The sequence below is a fragment of the Taudactylus pleione genome, unplaced genomic scaffold (assembly GCF_031769625.1).
Source record: "Taudactylus pleione unplaced genomic scaffold, aTauple2 ptg000012l, whole genome shotgun sequence".
Taxonomy (NCBI): Eukaryota; Metazoa; Chordata; class Amphibia; order Anura; family Myobatrachidae; genus Taudactylus; species Taudactylus pleione.
Window position 1 is genome coordinate 12,903,021 of NW_028284415.1, and position 18,329 is coordinate 12,921,349.

The 18,329-nt window shown below is 44.5% G+C and overlaps 2 protein-coding genes across 9 annotated transcripts in view; one reads left to right on the plus strand and one right to left on the minus strand.

Annotated features, from left to right (window-relative positions):
- TBCD (tubulin folding cofactor D) overlaps positions 1–16,945 on the plus strand; it is a 376,677-nt gene extending 359,732 nt beyond the window's left edge. For both annotated transcript variants that reach the window (XM_088468636.1, XM_088468637.1), the window contains exons 39-40: positions 13,438–13,522; positions 16,789–16,945. In XM_088468636.1, the coding sequence (XP_088324762.1) occupies positions 13,438–13,522; positions 16,789–16,800 (97 nt within the window). In that variant the 3' untranslated portion in view covers positions 16,801–16,945. The remainder of the gene's footprint in view (positions 1–13,437; positions 13,523–16,788) is intronic.
- Positions 13,318–18,329, minus strand: part of QTGAL (queuosine-tRNA galactosyltransferase) — a 567,623-nt gene continuing 562,611 nt past the window's right edge. For all 7 annotated transcript variants that reach the window (XM_088468641.1, XM_088468640.1, XM_088468643.1 and 4 more), the window contains one exon: positions 13,318–18,218. The gene's annotated coding sequence lies outside the window, so the exon portion shown is untranslated. The remainder of the gene's footprint in view (positions 18,219–18,329) is intronic.

Below are 18,329 nucleotides of genomic sequence, written 5' to 3' on the forward strand. Positions count from 1 at the left end.
CTGGGCGCTGCACTGTGACGTTATTGTGTAGTGGCCGCTGCCGTCATTTTGGTGTCACACCCTAGACCGTGTCACTCAATGTGGTCTGCACCTCCCCTTCCCCAGTGACACCACTGCACTGTAGGTAGGTTGTAATGTCTGTAATACCAAAATATGTCTTAGTGCTTCTCCTATTCATAGACTTATCTCCAAACTCCCTGGCTCTGCCACTCTAATGTCCAGTGACCCAACCGGCAACCTTGCTAATAAGTTTAGCTTTGTTCTACTATGCCTATCACTAGTCAGAGACAGGAGTTAATGTGAAAGGGGATAACAGCCAAACGCTTCAGGTTCAGCTGACGTGAACTTACACCGTTAGTATAAACACTGTGTGGTTTCATTTAATCCTTCAGATTTTCCTTGGATAAGACCAGTGCCCGAAGGAATTTAGCGCTTCTGGAAAGTGTGATTGAAAGATTTTTGGAGGTTATTAAAAACGTGCTGGAATTCCAAAGCCCCTTTTGAAGCCTGCAGTTCAGGGAATGAAAATAACACTCACTAGGCAGCCACTGTGAGCATGACTATGAATACCATTGTATACAGTGACACCACTTCAGGCATACTGTATCTGTCCACCTTTCTGATCATATCTCCCAGTACAGTATGCGCACATCACGTCTAATGTCTGATTTTACATCATTTCACAGTGAAAGATGAGGGGAAACCCCCAGCTGGATATGGATCTCTGCTGGTGGCATTCTAGTAAAATGCACCTTTTTCAGTCATATACTTTCCCAGAAACCCATACACTCTGCATAAACACTTTATTAGCTGCACTGCAGTAATTAGTGTTTTAAGACCGGAACATAAATCCCCCGCAGAGCACACTTATACCCCTTTCAGACATACGCCCCGGCAAATACAGGGCCCCAACACAAGTTTTCCCACAAAGGTGCTCTGAGAACCCTTTTCACACTACACCTCAGACCAGGGAAATTTCCAGGTGGACCCCTTTCAGACATAAGCCGGGTCTGCCCTGGTATTTTGTGTGACGTCATTGAGAACCTGGAGCTCTTCAATAAAATATGTTTACTCCGATGTAACGAATTCTATATTTTTTAATATGCGGAATCATGTAAAGTGCTGCTCTTATTATGTGCGTATGAGCATATACATAACTGTGTCATAAATATAAAAGTACACAATATTTGGCATACAAAACCTGCCAGTCATCCCAAAATAAAAGTACTTTGCCTTGGCATAAGGCATCAGTTTTAGGTATACACTTTATATAACGTGCCTAAAATAAATACTACACTTGTAAGGAAATATAACTAAAACTAACACAGCATGTAATACAAATTCCTGGGCCAGTGGGTTGTGGTGTACTAGGTGTGGCTGGGTCCAATAAAAGTGGGCGTCTACACACTTTCCTATAAGCACCCGCTGCATAATTGTTTTGTTTTTTTGAGGCTGCTGTGTATACTGAGTAAGGGGTGCCAGCTGCGGTGTGGTGCTTTGAAACCGAGAAAAAAATGGACTCAGTAATTCACGACTGTCACGACAGACCCTCTCCTGTATGGCCGATATTAGTTTTGCAGTTCTTTCATTTACATAAAATCGCAGTATCCTGGCATCTTATTAGGCCTACATTTCTGTATCCATTTCTCAAAGCGGCTCACAAAGTCTATTTGTCATGGCTCTTGTGGCAAGCACCATCTTGGATGTTTTCTTGTAGAAATATCGAAAACCATAAAAGAAAGAAAAAAAAAACCCCCAGTACTTGCTTGAGAATTGACTAAGGTTTGTTTAACACTTGCTGATGGGTTTTCTTTACACCCCCCCCCCCCCCCACACACAGGATTTCAAGTTGGTTTGGGTGGAGAAAGTATTTAAACAATATTTCTGTGTTTAATTACAATTGAATCTTCTAACAATACCAGAATATATTGCAAATAGCACAATAAGCGCCTCCTTCCACTTGCACACTAGCTTTACACTGAAACTGGTTTTTAAGTTAGTGTTCACAGTTTATGTACATATATGTCCTTACACATCTTTGCTGCAGTTGCGCTAAAAAGCCCCTCTCGGCACGCTAGGTCCCGTGAGACTCTGCTAGCGCACAGCATCTTTTTAGCCAAAAATGTGTCTAAGTTGCAATGTATGCGACAGGGACGCACCAGCAGACTGTGCTGATTAGTTTGATTGGCGACACTTGTATATCAGTGTGTGACTGAGACTCTGAATCTGTTGCTACAATGTAGTGGCCACAGCTTTTATCATTTTAAGTTCCATTGTGGTTCATTATACAGCCATGGCCAAAAGTTTTGAGAATGACACAAGTATTGGTTTTCACAAAGTCTGCTGCTTCAGTTTTTATGATGGCAATTTGCATATACTCCAGAATATCATGAAGCGTGATCAGATGAGTTGCTATTAATTGTAATGTCCCTCTTTGCCATGACAATGAACTTAATCCCAAAAACAACATTTCCACTGCATTTCAGCCCTGCCATAAAAGAACCAGCTGACATAATGTCAGTGATTCTCTCGTTAACACAGGTGAGAGTGTTGACAAGGACAAGACTGGAGATCACTCTGTCATGCTAATTGAGTTAGAACAGAGGTACTCAAACTCTGTCCTCAGGACCCCACACAGTTCACGTTTTCCAGGTCACCCAGCGGGTGCACAGGTGTATTCACTACTCACTGACACATTTTAAAATTTCCACAGGTGGAGATCATTATTTCACTTGTGATTCTGTGAGGAGACCTGGAAAACATGCACTGTTTGGGGTCCTGAGGACCGAGTTTGAGAACCTGTGAGTTAGAATAACAGACTGGAAGCTTTAAAAGGAGGGTGGAGCTTGTTCTTCCTCTGTTAACCATGGTTACCTGCAAGGAAACACATGCAGTCATCATTGCTTTGCACAAAAAGGGCTTCACAGGCGAGGATATTGCTGCTAGTAAGATTGCACCTAAATCAACCATTTATCGCATCATGAAGAACATCAAGGAGAGAGGTTTAATAGTTGTGAAGGCGGCTTCAGGGCGCCCAAGAATGTCCGGCAAGTGCCAAAACCGTCTTCTAAAGTTGATTCAGCTGCGGGATCGAGGCACCGCCAGTGCAGAGCTTGCTCAGGAATGGCAGCAGGCAGGTCTGAGTGCATCTTCACGCACAGTGAGGCGAAGACTTTTGGACGATGGCCTGGTGTCAAGAAGGGTAGCAAAGAAGCCACTTCTCTCCAGGAAAAACATCAGGGACAGACTAATATTTTGCAAAAGGTACAGGAATTGGACTGCTCAGGACTGGGGTAAAGTTAATTTCTCTGATGCATCCCCTTTCAGATTGTTTGGGGCATCTGGAAAAACTCTTATCCGGAGAAGGAAAGGTGAGCGCTACCATCAGTCCTGTGTCATGCCAACAGTAAAGCATCCTGAGACGATTCATGTGTGCGGTTGCTTCTCAGCCAAGGGAGTGTGATCACTCACAATTTTGCCTAAGAACAGAGCCATGAATAAAGAATGGTACCAAAACATCCTCCAATAGCAACTTCTCCCAACCATCCAAGAACAGTTTGGTGATGTACAATGCCTTTTCTAGCATGATGGAGCACCTTGCCATAAGGCAAAAGTGATAACTGAGTGGTTCGGGGAACAAAAATATGAGATATGGTAAGAACTTACCCTTGTTATCTCTATTTCTATGAAGTCCATAGGGTTCCACAGGATACCGTGGGGTATAGGTGATGACGTCAGGCACGGACACCACAGAGTTAAATTTTCAGCCTCCCAGGATGCACCAGGGTCCCTCTCCTATACCCCACCCCCAAGCCAAGGCATTTCAGTTTCGTAACAAGCCATAGGCCGGAGGAGGATAACAAAGAGAGAGAAGAAAGCCTGGAACACACAAGAATCACATTCTCACCAGAAGGAGATGGAGAAACCGGTGACCAGAACCACGGCCCATCTGCAGTACAGGTGCGACAGGGCGGGAGTCCTGTGGAACCCTATGGACTTCATAGAAATAGAGATAACAAGGGTAAGTTCTTACCAAGGAGAATCCGCCGCCCGAAGGAAGCATCCTGAGAGGCGAAGGTATCAAAAGCATAATACCTTACAAAAATATGGACAGATGACCACGTGGCTGCCAATCACCGCTGAGGCGCCACGTCGAGCTGCCCACAAAGGACCCACAGAACTAGTGGAAGAGCTTTAATAGAGGATGGAACAGGAAGACCTGTGAATCCATCCTGCCAAAGTTAGCGTAGTGGCAGGCCAACCCTTTTTATGGAAACCAGATAGGACAAAACCGAGAGTCTGATTTCCTAAATGGACTGGTACAGTCAACTTAAATTCGTAGAGCCCGTACCAAATCCAAGGAGGCTTCACCAGCAGACAGGACTGGGGAAGTAAAGGCCGGTACTATAATTTCCTCATTCATGTGGAAACTAGACACCACTGTAGGTAAAAAACCAGGGCAAGTGCGAAGCACTGCCCTGTTCCTAGGAAAGATGAGAAAAAGGGAGGTCTACATGACAGAGCCCCCCATTCTGCGATCCTACTGGCCAAATCAATGGCCAGAAGGAATACAGTCCTAGCCGTAAGTCATTTGAAATCCACTGAGCCCAGTGGATCAAATGGCGGTCCACGGAGAGCCCTAAGGACCACAGCCAAATCCCAAGGAGCCACCGGTGGAACAAAGGGATGAATATAACGTACACCTTGCACAAAGGTGCGGACCTCAGGAAGAGTAGCAATCCTACGATGAAACCATACTAACAGGGCAGAAACCTGCACCCTCAGGTAGGCAAGGCGAAGACCGTTATCTAAGCCCACCTGTAGGAAAGCCAACACTCTGGATATCCGGAATACCCGAGGAGCATAGCCTCTAGGGCGACACAACTGAAAGAAAGTATGCCATACCTGATGGTAAATTCTTGCAGATAAAAGCTTCCAAGCTCTTAGCATGGACAGAGCCCCTGTTAACTATAGAGCTGAAAAACCCCTAGACCTTAAGAGGGCAGTCTCCACCACCACACAGTCAAGGACAGACAACCCAGGTCTGGGTATCAGCCAGGATCCTGAGACAACAGGTCCGGGCGTAGAGGCAACAGCTTTGGAGTGTTAACTGAGAGGCTCCAAAGATCTGAGTAATAGTGCCGTTTAGCCCACGCTGGAGCTATCAGCAGGAGCGTGCCTTCTTCTTGCTATTACGGGAGGAAGAAGGGATAGTGGAGGGATGAGGTACACAACTTGGAAGGTCCACTGGACCTACATACGTCTACCAGAAGAGTCTCATCTCTGAAAGGCTCCACTTGTTCACCAGAAGATTGAACACCTCCTGATGAAGCGGACATTTCCCTGAATGCACGTCTTCATGGCTAAGAAAGCCTGCTTTCCATCTGTGGATTCCTGAATGGACACTGCCGATGATGGCAGGGATATAGCCTTCCACCCAAGCCAGAATTCGGGACACCACTGCTAGTGTCGCCTGACTTCGGGAACTCCTAGGTGGTTTACATAAGCCATCATGATGGCGTTGTCAGACTGTACCTGCACGGTATTTCCGTGGAGGACCTGTCCTGCATGCTGGAGAACCTTGAATACTGCTCAGAGTTCTCAGATGTTTATGGGAAGCACATAATCTGCTGGTGTCCACCTGCCCTGGAACAAGTGTGGACCCGTCACTGCTTCCCACCACGGATACTGGCGTCCGTCGTCAGAAGGACCCTGTCTGCAATCCCAAAGGGGGTGCCCCTTGTTTAGGTGAGCTTTCCGCAGCCACCAGGCCAGAGAGAGACAAACCTCCGGGGAAAGCACTATTGACTTTATCCTATGGGGCAACCCATCCCATCCGGAGAGGATCAATTTTTTCTAGAGGTTCAGAGTCAAACTGGGTACTCTCCACCATGTCGAACAGTGACATCCTGCAACCCAGGAACCACATTGCCGAGTGAATAGACACTCGGCGACTATGCCTGCAACTGCGTACCTTTGCCTGTAATGCAGAGATATTTTCCTCAATCACAAAGATCCTCAGATGTTGGGATATGGAGCATCCTCTGTGAGGAATCAGAGAGGACCATTTCCAGTTTATCAGTCAGCCGTAACGTAGCAACACAGATATTGTCCGTTGCAGATGGCACTGAAGTATCTCTGGAGACCCTGGTAACAACAGGAGGTCACCCAGATAGGGTAACAAGCGGACCCCCTGCATCCGCAGGTGGGCTGTCATAACTGCCATGACCCTGGTAAACCGTGAGGCGCGGAGGCCAGACCAAGGGGCAATGCCAGAAACTGGAAATGCTTATCGACCACTGCAAACCTGAGGAAAACACTGGTGTGCTAAGAAAATAGGGATATTCAGGTAGTCACCCTGAATATATCCAATGACACCACAAAATTCCCAGGCTCCATTGAATGATGGAATGCAGGGTCCCCCTCCTGAACCGAGGAACCCTTAAGAATTTGTTGAAGGATTCGTGGTTGAGGATGTCCTGGTAAGACCCATTGAGTTTCTGTACCAGAAAGAGGATGGAGTAATACCCCGTTCCCCTTTGGGGCAGTGGAATAGGTACTATAACTCCTGCCTGGAACATAGAGTGTAACACCCTCAAAAATTACAGGGCCTTGTCTTGAATTGACAGACCTGTAACGAAAAAACCGTCTGGGAGGCCTTTACCGGGAGGAGAGGACATACCTTCAAGAAAATACTTCTCTTACCCCAGTGTCCGTGGTGGTCAGACACCAGCACTGGGCGAACTGGAGAAGTCGGCCTCCAACTCTGGGGTCCCCCGAGAGAAGGCCCGTCCCATGAGGCTGAAGGCTTATAGTTCAACTTGGGAGTAGGACGTCTTGTACTCCAAGCCTGTTTTTATGACTGAGCAGATTTCCTGGCTACTGACTGTCTTGGAAAGCTGTATTTTAGACTCACCCTGGCCTCACAGGGCCGAAAAGACAAAGCCCCAGACCCCGATGGGACTGTAGCTGATGGTAGACACGCAGACGTAGCTGCTGCCTGCGGGGCCACAATTGTGTCCAGATGAGGGCCGTAAAAGGCAAAGTATTCCAAATGGAATCTGCGTCCGCTTTCCAAGAGCGCAACCACAGGGAGCGGCGAGCCGCTACTGCTGCCGAGCCGATTCTGGAAAGGGGCAGGCTATATGTAAGACTATCTCATTATGAACGTGGCTAAGTCTCTGAGAATTTGCCTCTATCCACCTGCTCTGCTGGAGAGTCAGTGTGCAGAGATTTTAGATATATTTGCACCTTGCAATCTGTAACCTCCTTCAAGGAGGACCTGGAGGGCATGGGCAACGTAGCACTCCTCATTAGGCGTGTAACATGAGAATCTACCCGTAAAGGTAACTCCCATTCGGAAAATTATCCGCAAATGGCTATGCAAAAGGTCAACCATTTTTGAGGCTGGAACCGCTCACCCGGATTTTCCACGCCTCCTCTAAATGATCCACCTGACTAGATAGAGTAATTACAGTGGCAACACCCTTATCCTTAAAGAAGGCATATTTGGATTTAGCCACGGGGGATATGTAATAAACAAAGCCGCACGGACTGCCCGTATAAGGCCAGGTATATAGACTTTAGACCCAGACTACGCATCCTCTGCACTAAGGGGGTCGTGTCTGAAAAAGTCAATAGTGTCACCGTCATCAGACATCATGTCCTTATTATCCTTAGCCGTCTGAGACCCGAAAGGCCGTTTAGAAGGCCGAAATGGTGACTCCCCCTGTAAAACGTCCATCAGGTGCTATACCATTTGGACAATAAATTCACCCACACAGGTTCCTGCGAGACCTGGGGGGGAGAAAAACAGGATACACTGGGGTACCATCAACTGCCCAGGGACCCCTGCATGTGATGAGACCACCACTCGCTGCGATAACCCCTATGGGGAAACACATAGAGCGTTGCTCACAAGGGCTGTAAGCATCTTAGCCAGCCGAGGGCGGTCCCTTTTTGTGCAGACACAGTGACAGAAATGGGGTGTGATATATAATACAACATGCCCTCCATAAACCCTCAGCGTCTACATATCCCTCCGCTAATTGCACATTATATCAGTACATTATAGCTGGAAGAGGATATCCTCGTTCACTTTCCGACATGAGGAGTGTGAACGGAGCGTATGTGACTTCCCACACAGAAAAACCACGTTTACTGTGAGGTAATAAACACCCTGCAACACCGCAACGCCAGGGCTGTAGCAGAAGAACAACAGGGATAGGAAAATGGCTGACAGTCAGAAATTAAAGTACAGGCAAACAGTGCTAGCATTTAAGTCACATACAATGCAAAAATAACATCCTGCACTGTGATCAACTACACAGACCAGAGCTTGTTAGGAAACGGTGCTGCATACACTTACCTTAATTGAAGGAGAGGTATGCAGGGGACCCGGACCGCGATGCCATCTGTATCAGTGTCCAGCAGCGTTTGCCATCCCCAGCACATGCAGAGAGAAAATGGCCACCGAGGAGCAGAGGGGAGGCGGGCCCGGGGGAGAAGCGCTGACACAGACCTCTCAGACCGCTGTGGAATGGCACTGTGCAGCAGGGGAGACGCCGGCTGTGAGACAGGGAAGGCGTTCTCCCCTGGCCTGCTATTAACCCCTGGGACGCCGCGCTGTACCGCACATGCTGCGATCCATTGTCCCTGGTGGTCTAGTGGAAGGCGCAGGATCAGTACCTGGCCCCACGCGCAGCCGGTCCCCAGGGAGCCCCCTACCTGGGGACCAAAAAGGACTGTGTTACCAGCGGGTGCCCACCGCGGGACCCCGCCGCTTACCTTGTCCCCCGTACATCCGGCCTCAGTCCAGGTAGCCGAGGTCACCGCTAGCTGTGACCCCAGCTTCCTACCAGCATCCCCGGATCGGCACCGGCGTTCTGGTACCGGCGGGGTGTAGGAGCGACAGCATGGACGTCAGTATTGACTGTCCATGCTGTAAGGCTCATCTTGTGCAGCCACAGCTGCACTCTGAAGAAATCTTCTGGGGCTATTACAGCCCCCTCTGTGAATGTGATCCGACCTCTGGCCGGACACCCACGAAACTGAATTACCTTGGCTTGGGGGTGGGGTATAGGAGAGGGACCCTGGTGCATCCTGGGAGGCTGAAAATTTAACTCTGTGGTGTCCATGCCTGACGTCATCACCTATACCCCAAGGTATCCTGTGGATACCCAATGGACCTTGAAGTAGAAACATCAAAATTTTGTGTCCATGGCCAGGAAACTCCCCAGACCTTAATCCCATTGAGAACTTGTGGTAAATCCTCAAGAGGTAGGTGGACAAACAAAAACCCACAAATTCTGACAAACTCCATGCATTGATTAGGCAAGAATGGGCAGCCATCAGTCAGTATGTGGCCCAAAAGTTGAAATGCTTGTAATTTTACTTCAGTATACCATAGTAACATCTGACAAAAAGATCTAAAAACACTGAAGCAGCAAACTTTGTGAAAACCAATACTTGTGTCATTCTCAAAACTTTTGGCCATGTCTGTACAGACTCAGGTGCACACAGATATACAAGTGTCAAATACAAGTATCAAATTAATGAGCACAGTTTGCCGGTGTATTCTAGTAGGATGGTACCTGGCAGCCCACTCATGCCAGACAGGTCACGCTGCGTGGCGTATTGAGGCTAGATGCATGATGACACATCTATATATTGTATTTTGTATATTTTTAAGTTAGGGTTTGCAGCATAGTTTGTATTTTATTTAAAAAAAAAAAAAAAAAAACTTTTTTGGGAAAAAAAACTGAAGTATGTTATTTTGTGATCACAGGTTAACTTACTGTTGGTGCGTAAAGCTGGCCTCTTTGCCCGAGACTCTGCTCCTGGTGTCTGTGGCTCCGCTGGCATATTTAAGGTGGCTTTGGCTGGCTCTTCACTGGGCACGGAAGAGTCCAAGTCACTATCATCCTCAAACAGCACCTGCAATGATGGCTGGCTCTATTGACTGCTCTCTGGAGTGGAAGTTGGTGTCTCTATCTGCATAGCAGCACCACTTGAGGAGGACAAGGCGATAGCGTTTGATAGTGCTGAGTTTCCAAAAACAGCATCAAAGAGCTCATAATAAGGCCAATCCAATGCGTCATACCCTGCTCCGATTTTTATTGTGGTCACGGACCTTGCGAAACGACTTTTATTTTAAATTGCGTAAAATTTTTCAGACATGAAAAAAAAAACACAGTTACAAACCCCTATTAATAAAATAGAGTAATCTTACTTACATTTATTGAGAATTCCACATGTACGAGCAGACATTAGGCATACAAATCAGTCCCATCATAGACCAAATCATGTAACAAAATAAATACATGAATATACAGTGCATTCGGAAAGTATTCACAGCTCATCATTTTTTCCACATTTCGTTATGTTGCAGCCTTATTTCAAATTGAAATAAATTCATTTTTGTCCTCAAAATTCTACACACAATACCCCATAATGACAACATATAAAGTTTTTTTTTTGAGATTTTTGCAAAAGTAATTAAAAAAAAAAACCACTAAGAAATCACATGTACCTTTGCCATGAAGCTCAAAATTGAGCTCATGTGCATCCTGTTTCCACATTTCATCCTTGAGATGGTCCTACAGCTTAATTGGAGTCCACCTGTGGTAAATTCAGTTGATTGGACATGATTTTGAAAGGCATACACCTGTCTATATAAGGTCCCACACTTGACATGGCATGTCAGAGCACAAACCAAGCATGAAGTCCAAGGAATTGTCTGTAGACCTCCGAGACAGGGTTGTCTCAAGGCACAAATCTGGGGAAGGATACAGAAAAATATCTGCTGCTTTGAAGGTCCCAATGAGCACAGTGGCCTCCATCATCCATAAATGAAAGAAGTTCGGAACCACCAGGACTCTTCCTAGAGTTGGCTGTCTGTCTAAACTGAGCGATTGGGGGAGAAGAGCCTTAGTCAGGGAGGTGACCAAGAACCCGATGGTCACTCTGTCAGACCTACAGCATTCCTCTGTGAACTTTCCAGAAGGACAACCATTTCTGCAGCAATCCACCAATCAGGCCTGTATGGTAGAGTGGCCAGACGGAAGCCACTCCTTAGTAAAAAGCACATGGCAGCCCACCTGGAGTTTTCCAAAATACACCTGAAGGACTCTGGTCTGATAAGACAAAGATTGAACTCTTTGGCGTGAATGCCAGGCATTTTGTTTGGAGGAAACCAGGCACCGCTCATCACCAGGCCAATACAATCCCTACAGTGAAGCATGGTGGTGGCAACATCATGCTGTGGGGGATGTTTTTCAGCAGCAGGAACTGGAAGACTAGTCAGGATAGAGGGAAAGATGAATGCAGCAATGTACAGAGACATCCTGGATGAAAACCTGAACCAGAGCGCTCTTGACCTCAGACTGGGGCGACTGTTAATCTTTCAGCAGGAGAACGACCCTAAGCACACAGCCAAGATATCAAAGGAGTGGCTTCAGGACAACTCTGTGAATGTCCTTGAGTGGCCCAGACTTGAATTTGATTGAACATCTCTGGAGAGATCTGAAAATGGCTGTGCATCAACGGTTCCCATCCAACCTGATGGAGCTTGAGAGGTGCTGCAAAGAGGAACGGGCGAAACTGCCCAAAGATAGGTATGCCAAGCTTGTGGCATCATATTCAAAAAGACTTGAGGCTGTAATTGCTGCCAAAAGTGCATCAACAAAGTATTGAGCAAAGGCTGTGAATACTAATGTACATGTGATTTCTTAGGTTTTTTTTTTTTTTTTTTAATTAAATATCAAAAATCTCAAAAAAACTTTTTACACGTTGTCATTATGGGGTATTGTGTGTAGAATTTTGAGGAGAAAAATGAATTTATTCCATTTGGAATAAGGCTGTAACATAACAAAATGTGGAAAAAGTGATGCGCTGTGAATACTTTCCGGATGCACTGTACATAGCAATATGTATATAACTACAAAATATCCACTTTGACAAGTAAATGAATAAATAAAACAAAAAACACACAATAAAATTAATAGTGATGAAATGCACCCGACATAACCATAAATCAGCACTTTTGACATATAGACATACAAAATCTTAGAGAAAGAAAAAAAAAAAAAAAAAGAGAGAGCATTCAATGACCTAATAAACCAAGCATGGTGCATGTTCCATCTAGGAGCTTTGTGATACCTCATAAAATCTGGATTGAAGCCACCTGTACCAATCCTTTTCAAATTTACGGACATATATATCAAAGCTTGATGTGAGCTAAAATTGTGAAATATAGATCACCAAACTATCATTTCTTAAACACCGCCTGCAAAATGTAAGTTAGAAGCTGATTGGTTGGTGATATATATCTTACAATTTTATCTCCTATCAAGCTTTGATACATATGCCCCTTAGACTCAGACTTACGTGAAATATACATATATTTGTTATGTGACACAACGTAGAATTAATGAGCGACGTCCAGGACATAAAATCAGGTCCTATAGATGCCAGCCATGATCTAGCTATAATAACCTTTGCCAAAGTGCAAAGATTGATAACATATTGAACAGTATATTTATCTAAAACATCAGGAGGTAAAATCCCAAAGACACATACACGGGGCGTTAATATAGAAATAGGGACACACGTACTAACGATAACTTGAATAACTCTACTCCAGAATACACCCACCACAGAACATTCCCATATCAAATGCCAGAAGGTACCTCTAGATACCTGTCCAAAATGTGTGTTATCAGTTGCCCTCCCAGCAAATTTCTTAAGCTTAACGGGTGTAAGAGTTTGCGAATCGACTTTAGTGTGTTGATGACCTGTTGCTGAGTTTCCTTCACCCCCCGAGCACACAGGATAATGGTGATATTGCTATATACAGTTGCGTCCTTCACTGTCCTTGTTATTTTGGACTTTATCTCCTCCTCTCCCCGCACTGCTAATATTTCTCTCACCTCATCCATCCAATGTGACATTGTTAAATTGTAAGCAGTTTTAGTGAGTCCTCTTAGTGCTGTCTGCTGCTGATAAGGTCATCAGTAACAGCCTCAGACAGCCCCAAACAGTCAGTCAGCTCCTTTTCTGCGCGACCCGGATCTAAAAATCCGGGACGCACCATTCAGACATAAGCTGGGGCACTGAGTCGGGTAACAAGTTCCGGGAATCAGTCCATGATCAGTAAATACTCCCTCTCCTCTCCCTAGAGCAGTGTTGGCTAACCTTGACACTCCAGTTGTTATGGAACTACATAACCCAGCATGCACTGCTACAGTTTTGCTATTAGGGCATGCTAAAACTGTGGCAGGGCATGCTGGGATATATAGTTCCACAACAGCTGGAGTGTCAAGGTTAGCCAACACTGCCCTAGAGCTCAGTGTTTTCTGAAATCAGATCCATTAAAAACAACTTCAGTGTGTTATAAGTAATATTAATGTGTTATCCTTCACACACATTTCGTTTCAGGGATGCTGACCTAGCAAGCGTGCGAGAGAAGCGTAACTACCTGTGTGACTTGATGAAAGTGCCTAAACCCACACTGGTGCCCAAGGTAAGTCAGGGTGTCTTTTTTTTTTTTAATTATCCCTATTGCTATCTATGAATAGCTTTGGGTGTCTATTTATGAAAAGCTCTAAGTCCTGTGCAAATGGGAAGTTTTATTGCAGGACTTAGAGCTCTTGCCTAGTTATGGAAGACCCCTGCAAGTGAGGACTATCTTCGGTTCTGCTGTGCTCTATGCAAAGGATGGGGAAGATCATAAATAATAGCTGTGGTTGCTAACACCATCTCAGGATGGTATAAGCCAGGGGGGCCCACAGGAAAAAATGCTTTATCATTATGGTGTTTTTCCTTTTTAATTAATTTTATTTTTTTACAATGAATCTAGTACTGTCCCAGTGTACATGAGGGAGGGAATAAGCTCACCCTTGTACTGCTTGCCAACTACCTGGCTACTCTCATAGCTGGCGGGCAGCATCTCTCAGCCACCCCGGTGACTTTTTCCTTTTACATAAATTACGTTAAAGAATATTTTATACAGTATCTTGTTTTCTCTATACATAGATCCTTGTCGATGTTCTCCACAGAAAGCAACATACTAATATGGAGCATTAGAACTAATAACAGCATAGACTGACAGTATTACAGGGAGACAGTGTATGTGTGTCAGTCACTATATAATAGAGCGACCAGAGGGGGTTTTAAACATCATAGGCTGATGAATTGTGGAGGATACAGGTAATTAGTATTGCTGCTGTATGATAGTGAGATTGAAGATTTCCCAGTCTAACTGCAATAATGGTCCTATGTCAGTAACCCTGTAATGTACCTACTGTACCCCTGCAGCACCACTCCAGTGTTCACAGCAGGCGGAAGAGGAACAAAGTGTTTGTCTTCTTTGCTAACACAGGTGCTTGCCACACAAGGCCTGAGCTCTGACCAATCAGCACCTTTGTTAGAAATGAACACAAACCCTGCTACAGACAATGACGGGCGATTGGGTGGTCTGGGGACAACAAGGGGGGATGGCATGTAATTACCTGTATGTGTAACCACATGTTCATTTTTAAGCAGGTGTCTATATGAGAGAGGATTGGGTTTAAATCAGGCAGGCTTTCAGCCCATAATGTGATGGGGAGCAGGGGGTTAACCCATATAGGCTGCACAGACCAGGTTAGCTAATCTGATACAGATGTTGGGTCATGTATGTCCTTATCTGCAAGGAATGGGAGGAATTTACTGGTGAAAACTCCCACAGTCCCAGACACATGATACTTCTGAAGGGGAACATGCAGAACTCTGCTGTAAGCACACAGCGGTGCTTTAGCGTGACCTGTCACATATACTGTATGCCTCAGTACCGAACAATGCAGTAATGTTCTATATGATATCACATGGCATCTACCAGCAGAAAGAAATGAGGGAGACTGATCACCATCTGTTCTGTGTAGCATCACTGAGACTTATTTTCAGGACACTGTATCTCCTCCTTCATTATACTGTATGCCCATGTTTGCCCATTGCATGGCCTCCTTTACTTTTTGTCTTGCACAGTTTTTCCTACCAGCAGGTGTCACACTTGTTACTGCGATCCATGGAAGGGTTTAGTCCCCGGTCATAAACTATCCACTGCTACAGGGACATCATAATAATACAGTAATATAATTCTGCAACAAATGTAACAATGATATTGTTTTGATGATACAATTGATAAGTGAAACAGTAATAATATGTATTTCCCCCACTTCAAGTATGTTTATATAAAACCCTGCTTAGTATTGGAAACAAGTAGCTCTGCCTATAACACTCATGCCAGTCTCTGGTGGATTCTGCTGCTACGTGGATTTGGGTGTGTGTTCACTGTCTATGTACAGAGAGAAAAACAATCTCAGTATAATCACTATTTGTCTATTAAACATCCAGGGGGAGATGGATCAAACCTTGGTGAGAGATAAAGTACCAACCAGTCGGCTTCTGTCATTTTTAAAACACAACCTCTAAAATGATAGTTAGACGCTGATTGGTTGGTACTTTATCTCTCCCCCTCCCCAACCCTGTAAGTATTAATGCAGACAGTGTTAATACAGCAATCCATAATCATGCGACAGGCTCATGCTAACATCTTTTTGTACCCAAAGTTCCATTTGTTGTGTCTGAACTACATGTATGGCATGCATTGGCAGCCACTGACAAAAAGGGCATGCTGGTGGGTGTTTTCTAATAAGGCGGTGAACCATGTTTTGAGAAGTATTTAATCCAAATACCCTGTATTTGGAAATTGCATGTTGCTTTGTTCCTTCTATTTTAGATATGTACAGTAATGCACAGGGGGGATGTGGTCAATATCTCGACCACGGGGATTCCGGTGCTCAGAATGCCAGCCCCAGAATCCCGACACTTGTCAGAACCCCAGCGCTGGCATCCCGACCGCCGGAATCCCGAAGGTAAGTAGTGGAATTGGGGGGAGGGTTAGCATTGGGCACTAAGGCAGAGGTTTAGGGTGCGGGGAGGTTAGGTTTAGGCACTAGGCGGTAGGTTAGGTTAGGCATCGGGGGGAGAGGGGGAGTGTTAGAATACTGACCGACAAGTGTCTGTATTCTAACCCTGCTGGATACCGGTGGTGGGATTCTGACCGCCAGCATCCCGTGCCCATCCCTGGACAGGGACCTTAAAAATATTGGGACCCCTGGAGTGGTCCCAACCAAATGACTAACTGATTAGGCCTTTTTAGCCCAGGAAGCAGCCTCAGTGCTTTTAGGAGGAAATGGGAGCAAGAAGTTCCAAATTGGTGAAGAATAAAATGTGAAAATATAGGTAAGTGAATTGGCCCCTAAATATAATGAAAATTGTATTTATATCATACTGTATAATACAAAAAAAAAATCACCTTTTGTATAAACAAAGTTCATATATTGTTAGAAACACCCTGCATTGTATCAGTTTTATTATTAAATACAGATGTGTCCACATACATCTAACCCCTTGCGTGTTAAACAGCCATTCTAGTCACGCAAAGCATCTATTGCTGTGACTTTTTACCTTCAAATGTGTCGTATTCACACAGCAATATGAATAGATGGCACAAGCAGCTTCAGCTGATTAAAATGATATACGGCATGCCTATATTCTGTGTGTGACTGCGGGTGTATCTGCATGTGAAACGCTACGTTATAGTGTTACAGCCGCTGACACTGTAACGTAGTATTTTGCATACAGATGCATCAGAAGTAGCCTTTAAAGACTTTGTTTCGTGTACTACAAAATGTTCTTAATACATAGGAAATGTTAATTTTAATATATAAAATATTTTTCTTACAGGTGGCACATTAATGGAAACAACCAACATTGGTGAACTTAATGAAGTTCCAAAAATAAGTCTGAATCTGTAAAGCAGTGGATGCAATCCTGTCTCTAGCCAGCAGGTGGCACTTTATGCATGGTGTTCTCTAAAATAAAATCATGTTTGTTGTACACACCTGCAGAGAATTATTACATGACAGGGGTCAGAGACATCATTTACGTCTGATACCATCTCTGCATAGGATGGCTGGATATGCTGACTTGTTTGTTTACATGTGTAGTGAGAACATTACAGATCCCTTCCAGGATTCTCCAAAACTCAGGTTATTATTGTACTGGAAAGATGTGTATAGATCAGTGGTTCCCAAACATTTTAGAATCACGTCGCCCTAAGTATCAGCATTTTTTCCATGGCACCCCTGGGCCAAAGGTTTCTTAATGATAAATTCAGCAAAAATGAAATTAAGTAAATTGTGCTTACCTGTCACCCTTAGGGGTAAATTTACTAAGATGGGAGTTCTATTAAGAAGTGATGTTGCCCATAGCAACCAATCAGATTCTACTTCTCATTTATCTAGCATCTTCTAGAAGATAATACCTGGAATCTTATTGGTTGCTATGGGCAAGAACTCCCATTTTAGTACATGTACCCCTTAGGCTCAGTTATGTGGTGGCTGACAGGGTTGTGCATATTTTTGATAGGCAAAACCAGTGGTAATGGCTGCCAATCACACTGACTAAAAATTATTTTATTTGGTACTGGACCACCATCCTGTGGCACCCCTGCACGTGCCCTGAGGCACCCAGTTTGGGAACCACTGGTATAGATAAAATACACATGGCAAGCATGTTGAGTACATAATGAGGATTTAGGTTCCTGCAATGAGAAATCACCTGTTCTGATTGGTATTACATATTACCACACCTGCACTAAGGACATAGGAAGTCAGCAGAGAGCGAGGCTGTTTTTATACAAGAAGATATATAGTTACAAATGATTTTTGTAATATATGGTCATGTTACAGAAATACATGAATGTATTTTAGCAGGGGAAAGTGTACGATAATATCAGGGCTAATCTGTTTATTACACAAGGGTCACAAATGTTTTAGAAAGGAGATTGCTTCTAATATCCTTACCATCCTTTTTGGGGTTATTCTTATTTTATATTAACTTAATTTGTCTCTAAACATGTGTACATCATAATAATCCATTGGATAACTGAATGACATTTACTGGGTGTAATGTTTTCTTCCAGGCTGTTAATTAGCACATTCCATCTAATTAGAATTTCTGTCCCAATAAGACGGTGCATTAAATCTTATTCTTTCAGACATAAAAATAGTAACAATCCTATGTCTGTTATACGCCGTATACAGGGTCACTTCATGAGCAGCAGTACAGTGGCGTGCCTCCTCTTGTCAGGGACCAGTGCAAGTTCTATGTTCCTGCCATGTAATCAAGAGAAAAAATACATTATAGTAGAAGATCACAAGAGCACGTATGTGAGGAGTCTCTGTCTTCCATTATCTAACATGAGCTCACACTATAAACCAGGG